This window comes from Lytechinus variegatus, chromosome 1 (genome assembly GCF_018143015.1).
Source record: "Lytechinus variegatus isolate NC3 chromosome 1, Lvar_3.0, whole genome shotgun sequence".
Taxonomy (NCBI): domain Eukaryota; kingdom Metazoa; phylum Echinodermata; class Echinoidea; order Temnopleuroida; family Toxopneustidae; genus Lytechinus; species Lytechinus variegatus.
The window spans coordinates 77,722,919-77,747,285 of NC_054740.1; the positions used below are offsets into that span (position 1 = coordinate 77,722,919).

General features: G+C 34.4%; 3 protein-coding genes across 7 annotated transcripts in view; 2 read left to right on the top strand and 1 right to left on the bottom strand.

Annotated features, from left to right (window-relative positions):
• LOC121423875 (dynein heavy chain 7, axonemal-like) overlaps window positions 1-24,367 on the bottom strand; it is a 103,243-nt gene that overhangs the window by 41,810 nt on the left and 37,066 nt on the right. For all 5 annotated transcript variants that reach the window (XM_041619430.1, XM_041619423.1, XM_041619405.1 and 2 more), the window contains 12 exons: window positions 23,704-23,845; window positions 23,016-23,129; window positions 22,157-22,275; window positions 19,824-20,004; window positions 19,002-19,231; window positions 18,477-18,666; window positions 17,777-17,917; window positions 17,039-17,242; window positions 16,097-16,239; window positions 15,650-15,782; window positions 15,064-15,182; window positions 14,012-14,126 (listed from right to left, as the gene is read on the bottom strand). In XM_041619430.1, the coding sequence (XP_041475364.1) occupies window positions 14,012-14,126; window positions 15,064-15,182; window positions 15,650-15,782; window positions 16,097-16,239; window positions 17,039-17,242; window positions 17,777-17,917; window positions 18,477-18,666; window positions 19,002-19,231; window positions 19,824-20,004; window positions 22,157-22,275; window positions 23,016-23,129; window positions 23,704-23,845 (1,831 nt within the window). The remainder of the gene's footprint in view (window positions 1-14,011; window positions 14,127-15,063; window positions 15,183-15,649; window positions 15,783-16,096; window positions 16,240-17,038; window positions 17,243-17,776; window positions 17,918-18,476; window positions 18,667-19,001; window positions 19,232-19,823; window positions 20,005-22,156; window positions 22,276-23,015; window positions 23,130-23,703; window positions 23,846-24,367) is intronic.
• On the top strand, window positions 666-2,504 carry LOC121423909 (G-protein coupled receptor moody-like). The gene has a single exon (XM_041619458.1). It carries the CDS (start codon window positions 1,498-1,500, stop codon window positions 2,491-2,493), a length of 996 nt encoding a protein of 331 aa, XP_041475392.1. The 5' UTR covers window positions 666-1,497; the 3' UTR covers window positions 2,494-2,504.
• On the top strand, window positions 2,547-4,504 carry LOC121423905 (G-protein coupled receptor moody-like). The gene has a single exon (XM_041619445.1). The coding sequence runs from the start codon at window positions 3,189-3,191 to the stop codon at window positions 4,218-4,220; it is 1,032 nt and encodes a 343-aa protein (XP_041475379.1). The 5' UTR covers window positions 2,547-3,188; the 3' UTR covers window positions 4,221-4,504.

Genomic DNA, 24,367 nt, shown 5'->3' on the forward strand with positions numbered 1-24,367 from the left:
TGATATTTGGAGAAGAGAAAAGATGTCCCACACATTCCGTTCCTCCATCCATAATTATGCAATAAGATCATGAAATAGAGCACTTCGAGAGGAAAACATATAAACATCTTTTCATTGTTCATTAAAGGACAGGTCCACCCAAAATCCAACGGGCATAACACTGAAAATTGCGTCACTAAATTGGATGTAAAATAAGAATAATTAGAATAAGAATAAGTTTCACTTAATTTTACAAACAGTTATATGATGCACATCCTGGTCGGTAAGCAAATGATGAGACTGATGACGTCATCAACTATTTATTTTGTATTCTATTATATGAAATATGAAACATTCTTATTTGCTCCTCATTGTCATATGAAACAAAATTCTATTCCTCCCCGAACATATGGAATTAACACTATTTCAAAACTTTATGGTCAAGTCAAGATAGTATAGTCCTTAATGTCAAATCTGTAAAAATTGAAATATTGTATTCATAATTCATTCAATAAAGAACACAGGAAATAGTGAGTGGCATCATCGACTCTCTCGTTTGCATATCACTGAGTTGTGCATGATATGTAACTGTTTTGTGAAAAATAAGCCAATTTTAGGAATGTCATAACTTTCTTATTTTACATCCGATTTTGAAGAGATTTTCAGCTTTATACTAGTTTGATTTTTCTCTATCAAAAAAAAAATCTGGGGTGGACTTGACCTTTAAAATAATTGTTGACGATACATTTACAAGCGCTAGGGAAGTAATAAATCATAACAGCCCTACACAAGCTGGAAGAACTAAACTCGATATCAATGAAGATATCTTTATGGCTCCATGGCATGAAAGAATCAATTACCTCTTGGAATTACACGAGCTGAAGTTTAGAGCCATTACTTTTATGAAGAACGGCCTTAAAAATAGGACAATATTGAAAATGGGAAAATATAAATAAGGCCACGGAGTTTCAATATGGGTGTGTAATGGGCTGGAAAGATAAACGACTATTCTTAAGAACACGGATGAAAAATGTTATCAATAATCGTATACCGTCGCCACGAAGTAGATGATCAAAGATCAACTTCGCGCTGTATTTGCTAAAGCAAGAGCATAATAATAATTAAACAGGAAGATGTCTGCTTGAACAGGCGAGGAGATAATAGATAGTCTGTACAGACGGAACCTGAAACGAAGCAGTGATGAAGACAAGCATGCTATCAATATTGTGCTTTCTGGTTTCGAATGCATTCAAAAGCTGTTAAGAATGAAGAGTGAAGTCACCGTCACGAATGTGGATATAATCTGATATTTTGAACGCAAGCTTTCATAGAATATGACGTGACTTTGCCGTAACTGATTACTTCGATACAACCTTCGTGTTGGTACTTCTAAGACGCACTTCGCTTGTCCTCTTCTATCCTAGCTACTATTTTTCATCGAAAAATCTTCCTTATTGCTTGCTGTATGACAATTTTTAACAAATTCGTGGAAAATGATGCAGTTGACTTCCATATAAAATGAATTACACGGATGATCCGTCTTACTCTATGGCGGGTGCAGAGATTGTGGAAGTCATTCTTCTAGGATTAGTCTGCGTCATAGGTACAATTGGAAATCTTCTCGTAGTTGTTGCCGTAATTACAACCCCATCCCTTCAAGTCAGGCAGAATGTCTTCATTCTTGTTCTCGCAATTACAGACCTTATCAATACGGGAATCTCAACGCCGTTTTTTATGATTTGCCTTGTTCATGGTGGATGGCCCTATAAAGAGGAAGCTTGTATCTTCATTGGATACGTGACGATACTGTGTCTGACCACGTCAGGCTTGACGGTTAACTGCATCGCAGTCTGCCGGTACGTTACAGTGGCATACACCAACCCAGTACGTCGGAAGGTCATTCATGGAAGGGTGGTCATTGCAGCTTCGGCGGCACTGATTTTCATCGTTATAAGTGCAGTGCTGCTACCTGTCTTCGGATTTGGTAACGTGGGCTTTAACGAAAAGCTTGGACATTGTTCGTTGAAATACGAAAATCAGTTCGAATGGTATTACGGCGCCATGATGTTCGTGATAGGCCTTATCTGCACGGTCACGATAGTTCCAGTCAGCTACACCCTTATTTTTTGGATCGTTCGAAAAAGTAAAATTTCAATTGAAAACATGACACTGGCTAGTAGAAATGACCCATGCAACGATATATCCAAGAAGCCGAAGGCTGATTCCCCGAAGATCAGCAATCCACGTAGAAACATGAGTCGCGACGAGTTAAGACTCTCTAAGAAACTTTTGATGCTTTATGGACTATTTTTGTTCTGTTGGGTACCCTATACTTCGGTTCTCCTAGCCGACAAGAATGGGACCGTCCCAAAAGAAGCGCATCGCGCAACAAACTTTCTCCTTTGGATGAATGCTTGTTTAAACCCCTTCCTTTACGCCTGGATGATACAAAACTATCGACAAGCATACAAAAGAATCCTAAGCAAACTGTTCTGCCAGAAAAGATTTTGGTGAGATATACTGATAACTCGCCAAAGTTTTCGTGAAAAACAAAAACAACAAATAATGAATGACACAAGAAATTTAGAGGAGCCGCTTCATTTTAATGATATTCACTTCTTTGTTTGATTCTGTCATGTTTATATTTTAGCAAACTATTTTCCTCTGCATGTTAGTCTATGATTCTGAATCTGGCGGCTGTGTTACATCGTGGAAATCCAGTGTATTTCATGTTGAATTAACAGGAATAATTGCATGAATACCGCTTCTAATATTGACTGAATATGCACGTTATACTTTGTTTTCATAGAGATGAACGCAAGAGATGGGGTGTGTACATCCCAATTGCCCCCCCCCCGACCGAAAAAACAGAATTATTATCACTATAATCCTTTAAAGAGGGATTGTTATGTAATCACTCAGATAAATACTTATTGATATATGAAATCGTTAAGAAGTTATAATGACCAAAGATCACAAATGAACAGCATTTGTTGAAAAGGTAAATTCAGCAAACAGAAGTTGATTGCAGAAGGCGAAAACAAATCGAATTTTAGAGGAAGCGGCTTTTGGGGTTAGGGATCGGGACTGAACCTTCACTGTATATACGTACGTTTCATTTTTCATCCACGTTCTCAACATTACTGATCATTGGTTTAAGTGGACCCAAGCGTCTTTCAAACTTGTTTTTGGTCAAACAATGTTCTAGCATGAATGTGACGGATAACAGTCTAATTGAACCGGAGTATTCCATGAGAATTGGAGAGATTGTGGAAACTGCCCTTCTCGGACTTATCTGTGTTGTAGGTACTCTTGGAAATCTTCTAGTAGTTGTGGCTGTATTAACAACCCCAGCCCTTCAAGTCAGGCAGAATGTCTTCATCTTTCTTCTTGCGATTACTGACCTTGTCACGGCGGCAATTTTAACGCCGTGTTTCATGCTTTGCCTTGTTAACGGCGGATGGCCCTACGGAGAAAACGCTTGTATTTTCATTGGATATTTAACAATCTTGAGTGTTGCCATGTCTGGTTTGACAGTCAACTGCATAGCGGTCTGTCGTTATGTGACAGTCGCATACACTAACCCTTTACGACGCAAAGTCATGCATGGTAGAGTAGTATTATCGGCTTCGACATCTCTATTAGTGATGGCTATCGTAGCAGTACTCCTTCCGATCTTCGGGATCGGTGATGTTGGCTTCAATGAATTGCTTGGCCATTGTTCTTTAAGGTACTCTGATCCACATGAATGGTACTATTGTGCTGCGTTAATAACATTCGGATTCACAGCGACGTTCGTCATCGTTCCGACTTGTTACGGCCTAATTTTCTGTAAAGTCCGCAAGAGCAGAAGGTCCATCGAAAGCATGAGCTTAGCAAGTAGAACGACACCAACCTCTAGCGTAGAACATTCAACCAAGCAAAGTAACAAGTCTAATAACAAATCAGCAACAAACCACAATCCACAGCGGAGCATGAGTCGTTATGAAGTCAAGCTTTCCAAGAAACTTTTTGCTCTCTTCAGTCTCTTTGTTTTGTGTTGGATACCCTATACTGCGACCGTTCTTGCAGACAAACATTCCACAGTACCCTTACAGGTTCACCGCGCAACAAACTTTTTCATTTGGATAAACCCTTGCATCAATCCATTTCTCTATGCCTGGATGATACAAACATATCGAAAATCATATGAAAGACTATTCAGTTACATACTATGTCGGGAACAGCCTTTTTGTCAATGATTTGGACGAAACTTAAACCCACGCTTGTTAAATTGGCCTTTTTACATACCATAAAATAATGATCAAAATTATTAACTGGACAATAAAAATATTTTTTAAATACAGAATTACAGATATAATACACGCATTTTTCATGTATTCTGTTATAATTTGTTTGCTTTGTTGTAAATGATATTATTTATCAAACAGAAAAACAATTGACCTTGAATAGAATATTTCCTTGTAAAACGCCCACTGCGATTTGTATGATGTTAAAATATGCCCGATTAAAAAAAATCTCATTAAAAGAAAGCCATGACTTGTTTTATAACAAAATGTTGTCAAATATGTCTCATTAGCCTTAGGATACATCTCACAATACCAAAACGTATATTCAGAGAGTTTGTGTATGATAATAGGCAGAGGTGTCGATCCTGGGGGAGGGCAGGGGGGCAAAACATATCGCTTTGCCCCCCAATAATTCCACATGTGCAACTAAAAAATAAAATAAGATTGTAATGTTACACTGAAATAAGCTAGCGAGATTGAGATACCAACTTGTTCTTTATTTAAAATCGTGCTCAAAATGTCCGCTTTTCGGATTGGAATATACAAATTTTCAGCTCGCGTTTCACGCTCGCATCATTTCTGTAGCAAAAAACCCATACTTTTCATGAATAAATTGTGTTTGATGATGATCCTTAAATGTCAGGATTTTATATCAATACACTTTTGAATTTGAATTGAGTAAATAGGTGAATAGAATATCCCGTTTTCAGTTCTAAACCTCAAAAGAACTCCCGCTTCGATTTGCAATTTAATCTTTTGTTGGATATATATCTTGTTCTTTATTAAAAGCGTCCATTAAACTCATTTTTTTTCAGATTGAAATATCAAAATTTTCAGCTCGCGCTTCGCGCTCGCATCTATTGTTCTTCTAGATGCCCATCTTAATCATTGGTACCAAAAATGTCAAGCTTTCAGGTCAGAATATAAAGAAATTTCATCTCGCTCTCGACCTAAACAGGTACGTTTTTCCTGTTTTCATGTCAGTACACTAAAAAAATTCAGTTCGCGCTTCGCGCTCGCATTGATTTGTTGGTGAGGTGAGCCAGAGATATGTGTCTCTTTCTCACGAGTCATACATATATATATATATATATAATATAGGTCTCTCTGTGTTCGTTTGAGGTTGTAGGGGTGTGTGTGGATGAGTTCGTTTTGTGTGATCGAGCGCCTTTGGAACATTGATTCATGATTTCGCCCCCCCCCCCCATATGAAAAATGGATCGACGCCCCTGATAATAGGCCTATTTTGTTTTGTATGATATGGGCATAAATGTAAGATCAAAGGGGAATCAATGTCAGTTTAAGAAGTTAGCTCAATAATAAGCAATCGAAATAGATTACTTGTTGGATCAACCTGTTCAGTAGCATTGGGACTATTTGAATAATACCTGATAAGATATGATGAGGGATTGCAAATTTACAAACAGTTAGTGGACACAGTAAATATATATGCTATAATTATCACCTAACATCGAAGAGCAAATAATCACACTATACTTCTGGTAGTCAAGGAAACTTGAGTCTGTCAGTTCAGCCATGGACCTACTATACTCTGACAGCAAACTATTGTATTTCTGATCACTGCGTGTGGTGGGAACAAATATAGAACGATATTTTCATCATCATAAAGACTCGTTCCCTGTGTCCTTGATATTTGTTTTTTGTCACTAATGGATATATGTGTAAATGAAATGACACGGGCTGTGATTAATAAATATATGGGGTTTTCTTTACCCTGATCTTCAAGCAAATAAGTGACATAATTATCAAGGCATTCCTTTTCATGTTCGGTATTTTGCGCGCTGAACACTATGTATATAACATGAAATTAAGGAGATTGACAAACTTCCATCCAGGATTTAAAAAAAAAAACATTTTTATGATATGGCTGACGAACATGAATAAATGAATGAAAGAAAAGTGATATTGATAGTCTACTTTGCCAAGTTTCGTTTAGAAATAAATCAGAACTTTTAATATTTCGAGTAAATTTATAGACTTATTTTTTAAATGGCCCCTTTTCATCATTAATTTCTGGACCGTGGTTTCCTGAATGATAATTGCAATTTTGCATTCTGATATTACTTTAATTCATTATTAGAAATATATACTTAGAAAGATTTATTAATATCAAAAATATTGTTTGTCGTGTTTTTTTTTTGGAAGTAATCTATTTTATTAAACTGAAGTAATACGAAAAGAAAAACGGGTATGCCAGTATCGTTAGTAATTATCATGATAAAAACTCGTCCGTGTTTTAAGATTAAACGGTCGATAAAAATGAAAGAGGACATGACGTCCGCTTCGATGACATTCCATTTTAATTCATTTCAGATATGATCCTCACAAAAAACAATTTCCTTAAAAGGTCTACCGTGAACCATGTTCAAATATCTAATACATTCACGACAATTGGTTGAGCTAATTAAAAAAATATGGAAACTGGTGAATCAAATTAATCCTTTTTCAATGTCAAAATGAACAAAAACGATTGAATTAGTTTCCTAAAACGCGATTTTTATTGACAACACTGGCGCCATATTCTAGTGATATGTAGCATGATTTACTTCATCAGCTGATTGAAAAGCAGCTTTCAATATTGTTCCTTTTCTCTTTTTTTTCTATATCAGTTTCCCCATTTCCAAGAGGTAAGGGCTGCAATACACTCAAACGCGCAATAATTCAAGAGGAAATACATAATGTACATAATATGAATCGAAATCAAATTTCTGCTTATAATTCAATACTTTAAAGGGCGAATCTCACGGTAAAAAATAAAATGCGACTAAAGCGATATTTTGATTTGTCATGTCCATTTCTTAGGAGTGTTACGTTTTACGAACACCTTTCTTCTCTGTTGACCCTTAATGTGGTCTCATTGTCGCGAGAATCGGCGAAAAAAACCCTTCAGTGACACCATCTTACCACCGTTCGCAAAGGCTTACGATTCTATTAATTGTTGCAAAGTATGCAAGGAACCGTTTGTTGCTCAAAATTCAATTTGGGACCCCAAAAAAAAGAAGATTGAAAATGTTTAGAACATTCTTGCAGTAATTTTACGATCCGCTCGCAAGTATTCTCCAATCAGTGATATATCATATCATCCCCTTTACAATATTATATTTTCCTATAAAGGATTTAACATCACATTACATTCCAGACTAAATACATTACAACTATTACAAGACTAAAAAACTGCCTAAAAAAAAAACTTAAAAAAAAAAAAAATGGTCTTCAAGCTCGTCGGGGGGGGGGCAAAATAGGCATTCAAGCTCATCGGGGGGGGGGGGCAGGGATATGTCTTTTGTATGGGTTGTGACTCGTCAGGGGGCAGTCTGCCCCCCCCGTAAATACGCTAGTGGCCACGCCCCCCATCCACCCCCCCCCCTATTGGGTGAACAAGGGAAAGAAAAGAAAAGGAGAGGAGAACAAGAAGTAAGATATAACAAGAAGGATAAAATAATTGTTAATGAAATAAAGGGTAAAGAAATAATTGGGAAATAAGATTACAAGAAATTTTTAAAAATCGCTTGCAGTTCGCGTTCGCATGGTCTGTTACGTAAGATAATAATCTGCTCAAGTACTAATATCAGTTCCATGTCAAAGTGCCAAATCATTCTGCTCACGATTCGAGTTTTCATTAGCTTGTTTTGGCGAAATGCGCATCCTGTTCATTGTAACAAAAATAAGCTGAACGTAAAAAAAAATTAAAAAAATAATTTTAAAAAATAGTTAACGCGCTACGTGCTCGATATTGTTTGCTTGGCGAGATACTATCCTCTTCAAGATTTTCCACTATCAGAACTTGAAATATTCCATTTACAGGTCATTATTTTCTTCTCAGCCCCCGCTTTGCATTGTTTTTAATTATTGAGTCAGAAAGACATCCTGTTCATGATAACAAAAGTACTTAGAATATCTTGTTATGCGCTCGCATCATTAATTCAATGAGATTCGTATCCTATTAAAAATTTTCCTATAGGTCTACATGTTAGACAGTGGTTAAAATGCTTTCTTTCGATTCAGAATTTCAGATTACCAACAATTTTACATCTTGCTTAATTACACTGCTTGTTCTGTATCTAAAAACGTGCATAAGCCCAGTTTCAGATCGGAATATCAAAGGTTTTCGGATCAGGCTTCACGTTCAAATCATTTATGTAGGAAGATACGCGGCATTTTTATCATGATTACAAAAAGTGTAGAGTGTGATATATATACATAGACAATTCAATTTTTAATCTATTTTTTTCCTTAGGGTATGTTAATTAATTGTTATACTTTAATGTCATTTTGTTTCAAAATAAATAAGCACTTAAAACCAGAATCAGTTTTGTATCTAGCACCATTTGCATTTCTTCTCAACTTAGAAAATATGTAACACTATTGGGCTTAGAAATGTCAGAAGCAAAAAAATTAATGAGTGCATGCATTTTGGATTTTTTTTCGTTAGCGTTGATGTTTCTTGTCTCCAGAATTGCTGTTTATCTGAATTAATCAAAATTCAAAGAAACTTGGTACAAATATGATAAGTCTCAAACACAACAAATTCATTTTAACTGGGAAGAGATCACTGCATGCATATTGTCCCTAAGGCAACCTTAATTAACTAATTTTCGAAGAGATGAAAGTAAATGCTTGTTGACCTTGTTAGTAATAAATGGATGAAAGCGGTTAATGAAAGGAGAAATGAATGAAGGATGAAGTACAATACAAACAAATGTTAATAATTCAATGTGTTACAAATAACATACTTTCATAGGATTGCAATTCATGAATCGTTCTAATCAGCATGTACCATGGGAATTACACTTTACAAAATTTTGTATTCTTTAACAATAGAAAACATTATAATATGTCATTAACCTACTACATTAAAGTTTCATATTTTAATATGGTTAGCTACTAAAAACATGAACAATGTATGTATGTGATCAATATGATATTGATCATAATAGCTCACATAATTTGAATATGAGGAAAGACTGAAGAATGCAATTTTATTGTCCTGTACTGGAAGTTTTTTTGAACTAGGTTTGATCAATACTGATGTGGTCATGTAGAAAATATTTCATACAGCTCTGGTCAACAGTGAAATTCATATTTTGATGAGGTAGGCACTACTCAAGGCCTATGATTACAAATATCATGATAACTATACTGATCTTATTCTGAATGAAAGGGGGAGGGGAAACTGAACTATAAATCAATAAAATAATAACGAAACTAGGTTTGATCAATATTGATCAATGTGGTCATTTGTGGCTAATTAAATTTCACAAGCACTGATTAAGTTCAGATATTAATATTCTGTTGTGAGAACAACACAAACCTTCAAACAAACAAAGCTTATGTTACTTGGAATGGATGAAAGAACTGAAGCATCAATTTATTTAATCATAATTAAACTAGGTTGGGTCAATATTGATGTGGTCAAACATGTAATGAGACTTCATCAGGCTAGCTCTTCTGTATTGACCATTTAAGCCTGATCTTCCTTTAACCTTGAGTATCCTACATACTTATTAAAGTTCCTGGCAAACAACAAACACAGTGAATTTATTTATGGCTAATTGGCTCAACAATACACAAAGCCAAGTCCATTTGCTGTTTTCATGGTCAGATAATACAATACATTCAATAATGTATAATACTAGCTATTGATAACCAGAATATTCCATTTGCTCAATAGTTTATTTACAGCCTAAGATACTTGTTTTTCATTTGCTTTCTTTGGGTTCATCTCCTTACTATTCCCCTGGCATTGTGTATTTATCCACTTTCTCTCTCTCTCTCTCTCTCTCGTTCAAATAAAGATATGTATGCAATTATAATATCATGCAGATGTGAGAAGTTGACAAAATACAGAGATTCGCCTGAATTTGGTAAAAATATATGGTTTCATCAAATTACACAAAAATATCAAACAGCTCTAAATGTACAAATGAATAAACAGATTTCTTCAGAAATTCTCTTTTAAATGTTGGCCTACAAGAAAAAAGATTTCTCTGAGTTGACCAATCCAACTGGTCAAATAGAATAGTTCAGAGTCCAATTCTAATCCCTACCATGGGATTTCATCCAGCTTGGTTTCACAAACAGGTGTGTCTTCATCAGCCAATGACTGTTTATCTTGATATTCTAGCCTCTTCAATAATATTTCTTATTTGAATAATAGTGACAAAAACAAAGATGCTAAAATAAAAATTATGATAAAAATAATAACAACAATGGTAGTATTGATAATGAAGATGATGAAAATGATGATGATGATGATGATGATGATGATAGCATCTTATTTACCATAGGAAGCCACTTCAACTCTAATTGCTCTTGCAGCAGGCCTATATAACCCTTCTCTTTTCTAAAATAAGAAATCAATGCCAGGCTAAAAGGCAGTAGGTCCCAGTTTACAAATCTTTCGACATCCACAATATGCCCATCATTACATCTTCATAGATATAACCATAGCTCTATGATATAACCATGTGCTTGTCTTACCAGATTAGTGGTCCAATGGAGAAAGAATAGAAAATCAAACACAAGTCCCATCTCAATTTTATTTGATTAGAAATAAAGTTCTATTTCATTTTGACTTGTTTGATAGTTACTTTCTACAACAGGGTACATTTCAAATTATTTGAAAAAGGCTGGTGATGACTTGCCTAAAATCAATGACTGACCTCCCCCCCTTCAGGAAATAACCCAATATCAGGCCAACTTAAGGCCATTTACAATCTCAATATTTACTAATATGTCAACAGGTGCCATTTACAAGATAAAGAAATACGGTTATTTAGCAGAGTACAACCAAGTATAATTAACGTAGTTTATTAAGATAAGAGATCTATATCAAAATAAAATGCAATGGTGGTGGATGAAATCTGAGATATTACATATATTTGCTGGATACATGAATTATGGGACAAAGAAATGACATAGAGGAATCATCGAAGAAGGAGGTTACAAAAAGAAGAGAGGAGGATGTGAGGAATGGTGGGTGAAAGTGAAAGGAGGGGAAAGGGAGAAGAGGGTAGGGTATGAAGTGAAGGAAGAGAGGGGGAGTAAACAGGGGCGTGAGGGAGACAAGAGAATTAAGGGAAGGATAGATGGGAGGAATGGTAGAGAGTAGAGAGTGAGAGGAAAGGGAAGGGCAAGAGGAGGGGGATGAAGGAAGAGAGTAAGAGAGAGTCAACAACAACTCCAAAGTTTCACACATTGCCTTGTTGGCGCACATGATTTATTGACCACTTTGTTAGCGATTTCAGGTAAACGATGCCATGATTGATGAATAAAATTCCTTTACAATCCCATACTGAAGCACAGAATTTAGCTCCAGATCAAACGATAAATGGGATGAATAATTCTTAATGTGTGCAAATGGAAGCTTCAAATAAAATACTGTAGTACCATTTACACTCAAGGCGAGTGTCTAGCACTTTGCTTTTCCCTAACAACAAAGGATTTTTATTCCTAATTCCTCTCATTGCCTCTTAACAAACGTCCATTTATCACACACTTTGAGGAAGGGTTGACCACGTAATCGCTGACAATGTTGACATTATGGGAAGAACATGACAAGGGCTACAATTAATTGAGGAAATGAGGTAAGATGGGGGAATGGCAATATTTCAGGCAACAAATAAGGAGAAATACGAATACAGACAAATTTCAAAACAAATTTGGGTTCATATATACTAATTCATGCACTTAAAATAAAACACTAATGACCATTCAAATAATAAATTGCAAAAACGGCTATGCTATATATTTCTCTTCTCTCTTTTACTCCCCCCCACGCCCATCGATTACAGAATTTTATCATTTCATTCCCATTTATGATCTTAAGACAAGGACTCAAGGGTTCAACGTATGAAAGATAAATCTTCCAATTTCTAGTCGAGCATATTACAACCTGTGATTCATGGCAACAAGAAAGAGAGAATTGCTTCTTATCAGCTAAAGTTAAAAATAGACAAGAAAATTGAGAGGAGAGGAGATGGGGATAGGAGGGAGGGATCTGGAGGGAGGTACTACAATTACAGCCTTGGATTACATCTCATTATTTCATAATTAAATTTGAATACATTAATTCTTTTTATTTTTCATTAAAGGAATGAAAGAAAAATTTGCCATAGAAAATATAGATGATGAAAATAAATCATCTTCTCCAAATAATGGATGCTTTAAAGCATACTGGTGCCATTTTGTAGTTTCTCAGTTCAGTCCCACTGCAACACGTGAACACAAACATTAGGTAAGCCTGCAAACTGGACTCTAAATAAAATAAAATCATACACTACTACGGTGTGAAAATGTTCAGGCATGCTTACACATTGTACAGGAGACAAAAGTTAAACAAACCCACAAGGTTTGCTTCTGCACTCAAATAAATCAACCTTTCAACTTAATGTGACATATGAGGACATCTCACAAGGCAGAATATGCACAAATATTCAAGAGATGAGGAAATGAGTGATGTAGCAATGTGAAATTAATTGGTAAAGAAAACTTAAAAATAAAAGTGGAAGCAACTGATTGGAAAGGGACTGGGAAGAAAACTGTCTAATCATTTAAGTACAAACCTAAATATGCTTGGTGAATGTGATTATAAATGATGAAGTTTGATAAATCACATATTGATTAAATTACAGAACTTTGAATGGAACATCAAAAACTACTACATGTATATGAAAATGAACAAGAATAAATAAAATATGTTAGTATCGAAAGAATATAATTTCATCATCATGCACTCGATGTTAGCATGACAAATAATCATAAATGTCAAGTACAGTGTAGTTGCAAAATGATTGCTGCTTTTGAATACCTTGATTGCTGCTTTTGAATACATTAATTGCTTTCTCTTCCATTCATGAAGTTGTGGCAAAATACCATAAAACATCACTCATTTATTTTCAATTGACGTTTGTTTCAGTTCTGCAAGCATTCTAGGATATAAGTTTGAAATGAAAAGAACCCTCCCAAATATGAAAGTATTGATTAATGTGAAGAACTTATTTTTTGCATTCATTTGAATATTCTCTTTGGCAGTTGCTGGCTTTCTTTATACAAAGTGAATTAATTATTTTTTTCTTCTCTTCATCCTCATTTGGCTCCCCTTCTTCACCTCACCCTTCTTTCTTTTTCCTCTTTTTCTTCATTTTCTTTTTCATATGCTCTTCTGTTTGCTTTTTTTAAATCTCTACCTCTTTTATTTTTCTACTTCCCATTTCCCCTCATCCTTCAATCCTTCCCCCTCCTTCTCCTCCCCCTCCTTTCTCCCCTACAAGCAGAAATTTGATTTGATTCATATTATACATGTGTTTTCTCTTGAGCTATTGCACATTTCTTTCTCCCCTCCATCTTCCTCTTATTCTCAATCTGTTTCCTCTTATGCCTCCCTCTTTCTTCTGTTTGTTCTTCATTTGTTTTTCTTCTTTTGAAAGCCATCAAAATGCACTGAATCTCTTTTTAGCATGCCAATTTACGTCATAAGATTGCAGCTGGATCACTAATGGGCAAGTGACAGGTAATACAGCTTTGGAAGAGATAGCAACCATTGTAAATATATGATATCCATAAATAATGAGTCAAATCTGTGCCTTATTTCATCACACGCATCAGCCACTCAGCAAACATCACAATAATATTTCAGCAGATCAAGGTCACACAGCCGCAAATTATTCAATGATATATCCTAGGATGTCATCATAAAAAAGATTGTGCAAGTTTCTACTCACCAGTCTATAGGCAGATGTGAATGCACCAAGGTATGCAACCAGACCAGAAGAAATGAGCACATCACCAGTCAAGTTGATATAGAGTTTACCCAGGTCAGCGGCTGATTGATTCCATCTAAAACACAGAGAATTTTCAATCTTATGTGGCACTGAGAGAATCTTGCAATCAATTCAAAGTATAAATCAATCATATTATATAGATTACTGCCCTATTCCTTGAAACAACAACAAAAGTAAACTTTGTAATATATTTCTTTTAATGCCCAGTAAGAATGTTTAAATATATTTTTCTTTCATTTTTATTGTTATAGGTTTGTTTAGTTCAATAAAATTATATAAAAATCCACCTTTCAAAAAGCATTCTTTTTCAGCATGTCAATAAAATGCTTGATGTAATGATCTTAAACATTTGATTAAAGTCAAATATTTGCACAAAATGAATGAAGAAAATATTTTAAACGAAAATTTTATGCACAGGACAATTAACCTTGAAAGCTTGTAGACATAACATGAGTTCAGTTGAAATAGAGGTCTCCTGCTTAAAAATTTACAAACAATATGAATAATACAGCATGATTGTAATAGTATATGACGTTGACTGAGTCCTTGGCAGGCATCCAAAGTACATCAAATTGAAAGTGCCCCATTTCTGACATGATTAATAGGCTATTATAGAGTCATGAATATATCATTGTGATATGGTAAGGCCCATACTAATAAGTGACTTTTAAATACTGGCATGAAAAATAATCATGAAGGATTTTCTTTCAGAACATGGCTTTGAAAAATTGACCCTGATTTTTTTTTCTTTTTTGTTACCACATATTTTTAAGAGGTTGCATGGGCTTGAATTAAAGCACTTTGTTCTTATGATAATACAGGAATATGATCACTATCACCTATCCCTGGAAGCAGTGTATTTTTTTTGTCATCCCTCTTGTCTTTTGCTCATGGGGTAATTTCAAAGGGTTGAGAAATTGACAAACAAGACATTGCCCTGTGATTATTTCACTGAATATATATGCCTCTGCTGAAATCTGAACAATATTTACCTGTCTTTCTCTCCTCCTAATCCACCAATGAGTTGCTCAGCTCTGTCAAGTTTCTTGGAACACAGATCTACCTGATTCTCAAGATCTAGCTTCTTCTTCTTGTTAGCTTCAAGTTTGTCCTGGAAGAATAATTCAATGGTTTTTACTTTCATAAATAGCTATCATTTACAGTGTGGCCACTTTATTACATCATTAGGGGTGAGGGGGGTCAGCAGAGAGGTCATTAAACTAGCTCAGTGCAGCAATTTGTAAGAGTGATGAAACTTGTTCCAAGATATACATCATCATAAATATCACACAGTAAATAAAAATATACAACATTTATAGAAATATGCACAGGATGATTTACCAATGAGATCATCACGTAGATAAACTGATTGTACCTGTGCATAGAAAAACAGGAGACTTAAAATTTTCAATTGGCTGAAGATATGAAGATATTGAAAGTGATTCATATCTGCTTCAATTCTTTACAAAACGATGACTATAAGACCTCATGGCAAAATTACTTTCATTCAGATATACTCAACTATTTGTAAAACAAGTCCTTGGCACTTTAAGAAAAAAAAAATCTGATCCGACTTACTTCAAGCTTCTTGAGTTTGTCCTGGACTTCTTTGAGTGCTGCTCGTTTCTTCTCCAATCCTGCCATGGCTACCTTCAGCTCACCTTCAGCAGCTGCCAAGGCTTCCTTCTTGGGTGCAACCACTTTAGCCACTCTGAATATTTCAAACAAGAGGGGAAAATGTCAGTGAATACTTAAAAATTGAGCTCTTATTTAAAGGGGACATCCGATCTTGGAAATGAAAATAGATGTATAAGAAAAGAAAAATTAGAGAAACAGAATAGTAGCAGTTTGGAGGAAATTGGACAAGGGATAAGAAATTAATAATTTTTTGAAAAAGAAAACTATCCGAAAAATTCAATATCATCTGAGAATATAGAGTGTTTATAATTGACTAAAGCAACATTTTTTTCACAATTCACTGCTTCTCACTACTCAAGACTCTTTTCATAATTAAAGTTAACTTACTTGTCATATGAATCCATGGCACGGCACCACTTACAGAGACCCTCACAGGCAGTAGAGGCCTGTCTGATCTTGGCAGGATCAAAGTCTGGATTGGGGATGTACTTGGTACGGATTGTCTTGATAATGTTTGGAGGGATATTATCCTACAAAAAAAAAAGAAAGATTAAGATTCATTAACATCACTCTATCAATGTGACATGTATACTAAGTTCTGTAGCTCATCTTAGGACCTGTTTCATAAAGACAACCAATTATGATGACTATCCATTACACTAACTATAATGGAAACGTTGATTTTGATTTGCTGCTGAACCCTGATATCAAGGTATTCACTATTGTATTTATCATGAATGCAGTTGCAATAAATAAACCCTTTATGAACCAGTTCACACATGGTACAATTTTTTCAACAAGATATCTTTAATCCCTACCATGCTGTGGACAAATCAACCTTGCCCAAATACATGATATACATGTACGAACATTACTTAGCTTAGGCTCAGAATGGCATGACAAATCTTAATACAGAAACCTGGGTGTTTTACATTACGATTATTCCCAATCAATATCTCTGTTCTCATATATATCCCAGATAATTATTGGAAGATGTAATTTTTTTTTCATTTCTTGAATATCATCTTAGACAATTTCTTTAAAATTTGATAGCATGAAAGTGGTAAATATGAAATATTCTTTTAAGAGCAAGATGGATCAATGCCTCTCACAGAGTTCAATCCAATATCTATTGCAAAATGAAAGATGATACAACGTTGAAAAGATTGATGTAATGAAATAATTTTTTTTAAATAGATGGATACTTTGTTTCCGTTATTATTGATGTGGAAATAATTTGAGCCAACTAATAATGAATAATTAGATTCATATTCATATTCAGATTAAGATATTTTTTAATTCATTTTAAAAATCACCATTGCAACTCACCTTGTCATACTCATGCAGACTCTGAAGGAACTTCATATCTCCAAGGAGCCTCTTAGACGGACCCCAAAAGTCTTCAATCTTCTTACCGGATCCACCAGGATCAGGGATCCTGTCTGGTTTGAGTCCTTTCAGGATACAGACGGCTTCCATCACAAGCCTGACACCAGCAGGAGGGCTCTTCATGGCCTTTACTACTGTAATATCCTGTCAAGGAAAAGCAATCATTGAATGGAGGAACATTATCATCATAAAATGCACATGAGTGTAAATTGCATATTCATGCACCATGCTACAAAGGTTTTGGTCATGAAACTATATGGTGGTCACTGATAAACTGATATTTTACTCAGTGCACTCTTTCCTCTTTCCAATCTTCCTTTTGTATTGTTTGTATACAGTCTGTGTGAAATTCTAATAAATAAATATGAACTTAAACTTACATGTAAACTTAACTCTTACTCTGAAAAGAATACTCTTCCCAACCTCTATTTTCTTCTTCCTGACAAACTACAGTATGCAGGCCTTGACCATTCTATAATGATGCTAAAATTTAATATTCCTCGCTTTCCTATTTCAGGAATAAGTAGCCCTTGTAAGTATTTGCTTCAATAAATAATTCATTATATAAGCTAGGTCATGAAATGCTATCCAAGTGTCTAGCAGTTTGCAAGAAATAATTTCAGACACTCAACCTTCAGTATTAAAACATGCGAGTGTTGGAGCAGCCCTGATTTTTACCTGGGTTGTTAGGGTATTAAGAGCTGCTAGAGCAGACTCTAAGATGGGTAGAGCTACTGCTAGATCAGCATCACATTCATCTTTGATAGCCTTAGCAGCCATGGCTTGCTTGTTGGCCACCTCTTCATCAGCTTTCACAATCTAGACAGGTAAAGATAACATTCATCAAAATTGTCTGTTTCTTATTAATGATTACAGTGACTTTGAAATAAGGTTCAACATTGATTAGGCATAATGAGTAGAAGAGTTGGTAGATATCAGCATCATGATCATAACCTGATCACCATCAGACATCATCATCAGCAGCATCATCATTACCATCATCATCACTCTAATAATCATCATCATAATAATCAACATCATGATCAGCACCATCATCACCACCAATTTTATCTCCATCACTTTCATCATCATCATCATCAACATCTTCATCATCAACATCATCATCACCATCATACCCATCATCATCCGCATCACCATCATCACAAACATCAATCGCATCATCAACACCATCATCATCATCAAAGTCACAAACTTAACCAACATCAGTATGACCATCATTATCATCACTAAAGCCTGAATGTGGTATGCCATTTCAGAAAAATTAAAAGTGTCGAGAAATATATTTTTGTATAAAAAACCTTGATAAAAAAATATGTATCATATCAATTTTAAAAAGAAACCACTAGGACACCATTACCTTCTCTGTCTTTGCAACCTCGACAGATTCCTTCTCGATGACGACCATGATTTCATCGACCTCCTTACTAGCTACTACAAGCTGCGGTTGGAGTTCCTCAAGTTCTTTCTGCATAGTGGAGACTTGAGATGCTGCAGACTGGAGTTTCTCTAGACCAACCTCATATCGACGCTTGTTACGATACACCTCTCTGAATACATTAGAAATAAAAGCAGTCATGTAAGTTTGCTTTAATGGCATAAGACGTATGTTTGTTTGCTGTAATAAAATTAGGAATGGTCTTGTCACTTTTCTTGTCAAACTTGACTGTAAAGAATAAACAACAGAAGGTTTCCTTAGGATCAGTTGGAAAATGGGATTCTAAATCTCCTTCCAGGAAAATTGCAAAAAAAATTTTATGATACTTGTTCATCAAAAATAACTATATCCTCAAAATCTATTACAAATGTGCTCTTAACCAAACAAATTACAGTAGCTTGTAGCAATAGCTTGTAACAGAAGCTTACAACAGAATTTATGACTTACTGTCTCTTCTTGTTTAGTAGAGTCTTGAAAGTGTTGATTAATTCCAGGTACGAGGTCGGAGTCACATAGTTGTGCCTCTCCAGCTCATCCTTGAACTTCTGAGACAGGGTACGTGTTGTGGTGTGGAACAGCTTACACATGTTGATGCAGCCTTCCTTGATGTCGTCATCCATTTCAACGTCGTCCAAGAAACGAGATGCAACAGCCTGCAGAGCGTCTTCTGGCCATGACTAAAATGAGATTTTAGAAATTATTAATAAAGTGAATTGGGTACATGTAGATCGGCAACACTGATCAGTATTCATTTAGACCAATAAGCATTATCCTTATTCTTCAAATACCCCCTTTTAGAATCAGATTTCATTTATTTTACTAAAGCCCTTCATACTCAAGTAAACAGAAATCAATACAATGATATCAAATAACAGTACTGAAGCACTGTTTATTTAATAAAATAACATATTTGAAGTCACCTTTCTTATTAAAACACTAACCATTTAGAAATTGATAATAAAATGGGGTATATTCATATCAATCTTCTTTCTTTCTTTAACTTCAGGAAATTAGAAATGGAAGTATCGTATATCATGATTACACACATGAATGATTCCTGCAAACAGTCTGAATTTCATCTTTACAAGCACAGAGTTTTACATTCAAAACAGAGACCAGGGAACTGTTTTCATGAAAGGATTCTGTAAGTGATTTTTGCTGACTGATATGCCCTCAGCTAATCAGCTGTGAGGAGTTGCACCTGTCTGTGAAAGATCACTAACAAAACTTTTCATGAAATGCTCCCTTACAGTAAGTAAAGGAGTGTACCTGGAACCAATCGATGGTACAGCAATTGACAAGAGATGGGAACTTTCTAAGTCTATTCCTAAATGCATCTCCAATAGGACTCATAGCCAAGACCACATGAAGCTGCTCTCTCACACGCTCAATAAAAAGATTGAAGAGTTGGATAGGAGAACCATCGGTCTGTTTGGACTTGTCACGTTGCCTGGGAAAAAAAATCAAGGATGAAATGAGGAATCTCACCTTTTAGAACACATGCTGTATTCACAAATACACATCAAAAAATTTAAAAAGCAAAATCAGTACATTGATTTTGGGTAATGGATTTAGAAGTGATAATAGAAGAGCAACCTGGCTAGTTAGACCTTATTGGAAGCTCATGTATATTTTCAAGTGGAAATTGGTGTGAAACTGATAAGGCTTTCTAAACTGGTCCTGGTTGGAAGTAAATGATGAGATCATGTGATTGTATGTTGAGTTGGGGTCTGAGAAAAAAATATCCCCCCCTCCCCCCCCCCCCCCCCATCCGTGATCAGTAATTTCTGCTGAATTTCAGAGCAAATAAGCACAATAATACAATACCTATTTAAAACCACAATAAGAGAATCATCTCATCTGGAACAAGCCAAATAGAATCTGAAAGTACTTTGCTAATGGGTATTTCAAGCAATACATTGTGTCATCTATTTATTCATGAATTAATTGAAAATGCCAGCTCAGTTGAGACTCTGGTCACTCAAATAATTGATATCAAGAATATGTCATGAAGAGTGAAGGATTCATCAACTATTGAACGGGATTCAAGGTGATTCACTTAATAAACTAAATATCACATCAGTATCAATGAAACTTTATAGTATTTTTATGATACTTTATGACATATCGAAAATGTCATTTGGAATACGTAGAGTGCATATATTCAGATCATAGAGTAGAAGGTACCACAAGTGACTTCTGTTTGCAAAATTCTATAAATAATGAACTAATGAATGAACTTGACTTTTCATGATTACAAAGAATGTTACTATGCAGCTGATAGAGATGTGCAGTAATTATTAGGGAAAGTCTTTAAAATCAATGGTCACTGTTGTACAATCTACATGTACATCTAATCTACATGTACTACAAAGAGAATTGAACACTCTCGTGAATGGCTAATTGATTATATGCATTTAAATATCTACATGACGGGCAATACTGATTTTAGGATAACATGATATGATACAAATTCAAAAAATAAAATTGATTTCAAACTACTTAGACTGATAATAATCAGGTTTTTTATAATCACTGCTGAAAAGGAAAACACATATGGACTCTTAACTCTAACAGAAACATATAGTGAAATAAAAGAGGCCATGAAAATATTGCAGATTGCATTTCTAAGGACAACAGTACAATGATCATAAATACAAAATATGAATATATTGAGTCAATTAACAAAAAATACAAAAATACAATAGAATGATAATACATACTTTCTGTCAAGATCATGATGAGAATCAGAATAAAATGAGGGAAAATATTTTAATAAATTATTGCCAAATTCCATCTCCTGCGTTCATTTATTACATCATATATATGTGTTTACATTAATAAAAGATTAATTTATACTCACATCCTTATTTGTATTTATTATGTAATATGACCACGACCACATTGTTTATATTGTGAATTATTTTGTATATTGTAATTGTAAATATTTTTGTATTGTGTTTTTGAATGCAGAAATAAATGCAAACAAACAAGTCTCTTCATATACTTTCAAAAGTTCTTCACCTCTTATGCATTAATCCAATACATTCTACTTTACCGAGTTTGTGACACATATAATTATCATTTGGATCAAACATTCAAATAAAACATAGGTGTAATGGTGAAAGCTATATATTTTATTTGATTTGACAGAAATCACAACCTTCTTATTGTCAGATGTTTCTCAGTATTCTTTTACACAATTCAACAATCACATTAGTAAAATCTAATCATTACAACAAAGATTATATCAAGATGGACGATTAACATGTTTTAATTCTGTATATTGCCTTAGTATTTTTTTAAGTACACTATGCAATACATATTTTGTGAAATGTTAATTCTGCAACTCCCTTTTTTCTATTCTTCATATATCACCACTACTATTTCACACTTAATATTGATTTCCTATCAATGCTGCATAAGTTACTTTCCCATCTGAAATATATTTATTCAATATTCGTTAAAATATTCAATTGTACACATAGATTCAGTAATTGGACTATGACTCATGTTCAGAACAAACTAATTCATTGAATTAATTTGAATTCTATGAAAACTTTGAGATAAATAATGATGCAAGATATGGAACATGCACAAACCTGTCAATGACTCTCATCTTTTCACATATTTCTGCCTTCTCATCTGTTGCAAAGAGATTTGGAACTTCACCAGCATTTAGAAGGTTATTGATGTCTTCAAGGAATGACTCTTGTTTAATCTAAAACGGAGAAAGAGTCACAAAAATACATTAAAGATCTTCTAAAGTTTATCTAATTATGAATATATATTTTTTTTTCACATTTTCACACATTTCAAGACAAATTGAATTAATTTTTGCTGTCCTATTTGTATGAAGACCTAACATCAGAGTTCAAATTGTAACAGGCTTTTGAATTCAGAATGATGTAAGGAATAACTATACTGAAGTTAAACCTGACGAATCAACTGCTACGGTGTAATTGCATTTTATATCATTTAAATGATAAGGAACTAGATCTTTATAATGTTTTATAAGCACCAATAAGTATGCACTGCAGATGAGCACCCAAGATATTCCCATAGCACTACATCCTGACTTAAGTTATGGATCCTGCTGAGTATCATCATGGAAGCAAAAGTATTTTGTTCTATGTCTTTATAAAAAGTATACAGTACAAAAAAAATATGCTAGAATAAACAATTTAAAAAATTATCTTTTTTTTCTTTGTTCATCAGATTATCTGTGGGGGGGGGGGTAATTGCATCATATGGTGGAGTGAAAACTTTTTTTTCTTACTTATTTGATTGCTTGTCTGAAAATTTCCAGATATTTTTGTACTGCAACCCATCTTCTTATGGAATCCTGAATTTAGCCCTAAGCCATTTATATATGAGATACTGGGAAGGAATGCATGATTTATATGAAGGAAAAGAGCAGAAGAGTGCAATGTAGAAAGAAGAAAAATAATGACATCATACCTGTGTATCTGAGAATAAGAATACTCCATGTTGCTCTCCTTCTGTTGATTTCCTCAAAATGACCTTAAGGTCTTCACGCCATTCAACTGATGTGTAGTTCTTGGAGATTTCAACCTATTAGAATAATCATTCATCAAATATTGTTAAACTATTCTTTTATTTGAAATGTCCTACAACATCAAAAGCCACCATATTACCATGATTTGCAGACACTAAACTTTGTGAAAAACAAATACCCAAAATAAAGCTTCATCTTTTGTGCTTGACCACATAAGCTGTTCCATCCCAGGCATTTTTTAGCCTGGTTATGGCTTTGTTTATCAAGGGAAAATGAGTTAATGAATTATATGATATAAGGGATGGGTGGGATATACCAGACATTACTTAACAGCCATTGGTTATAAAACTGTATCCATTCTGAGTGATGGACATCACCAATGACTGGGTTTACATCATAATGGCATCATATTCCTAATGAAAATACTGGATAATACAAAGGTGTACAAAACAACCATTTCTATAGAGACCCTTGTGACCCCATGTAAAAAATCTAAGTAGTATTTGAAAAGCACTATTGTATCCACAATCAATGGTTGGATATGAAAATCCAATTTATCTAGAATGATGGGAATTGGTGCATTTCAGTGGTTCTTATGTAGAAATATAATATTCAATATCACTGACTCACCTCAAATAGTTCATAGTCAGCCATGTGACTAGCTAGATGGGTCAAGGAATGACGTCCGCTACCACCTACACCAACCAGAAGACAATGACCTTTGGGTTGCTTGATCACACGTGATATCCTTGATACGTGTTCAATAGCAAACCTTCATAGAGAAAAAAGCAATCAAAAGATTTAATGAGGAATTCCCAAATACCTACTGAACACAAAAAGTGTGTGACTTATAATAACAAAACCTCAAAAAATTTCAATTTCTATGTTTGTAAAAGTGTTATACAATAGTTTGACACCATACAATATCCATAAAAATATGTATGTTAATTTTGTGTAGTTATGTTCTTATAGCCAACATCATATAATGATATAAGTCTCTTTGCAATTCAATATATCTATCTCAATAGAATTCCACTGTACATACAACAACAGCTTTTAGCATTTAAATTTCTGAAAAAGAGTTTTGGTTAACTTGAACCACTTAAAATATTGGAATTTTCAAATATATTTTGATTAATTATACAATTAATCATATGACTGAATAAAACAAGTAGTACATAGCTAAAACTGGCTAAATGTACATTAGCTCATGTAGCCAGTGCAGTCAGTTACCAAGCCAAAGATGAATTCAATTAACATCCAGCATTGTGAATATATACCATCAAAAATACTT

Coding starts and splice junctions, on each gene's coding strand:
- LOC121423905 (XM_041619445.1), top strand. CDS start 3,189: ATGAATGTGACGGATAACAGTCTAATTGAACCGGAGTATTCCATGAGA.
- LOC121423909 (XM_041619458.1), top strand. CDS start 1,498: ATGAATTACACGGATGATCCGTCTTACTCTATGGCGGGTGCAGAGATT.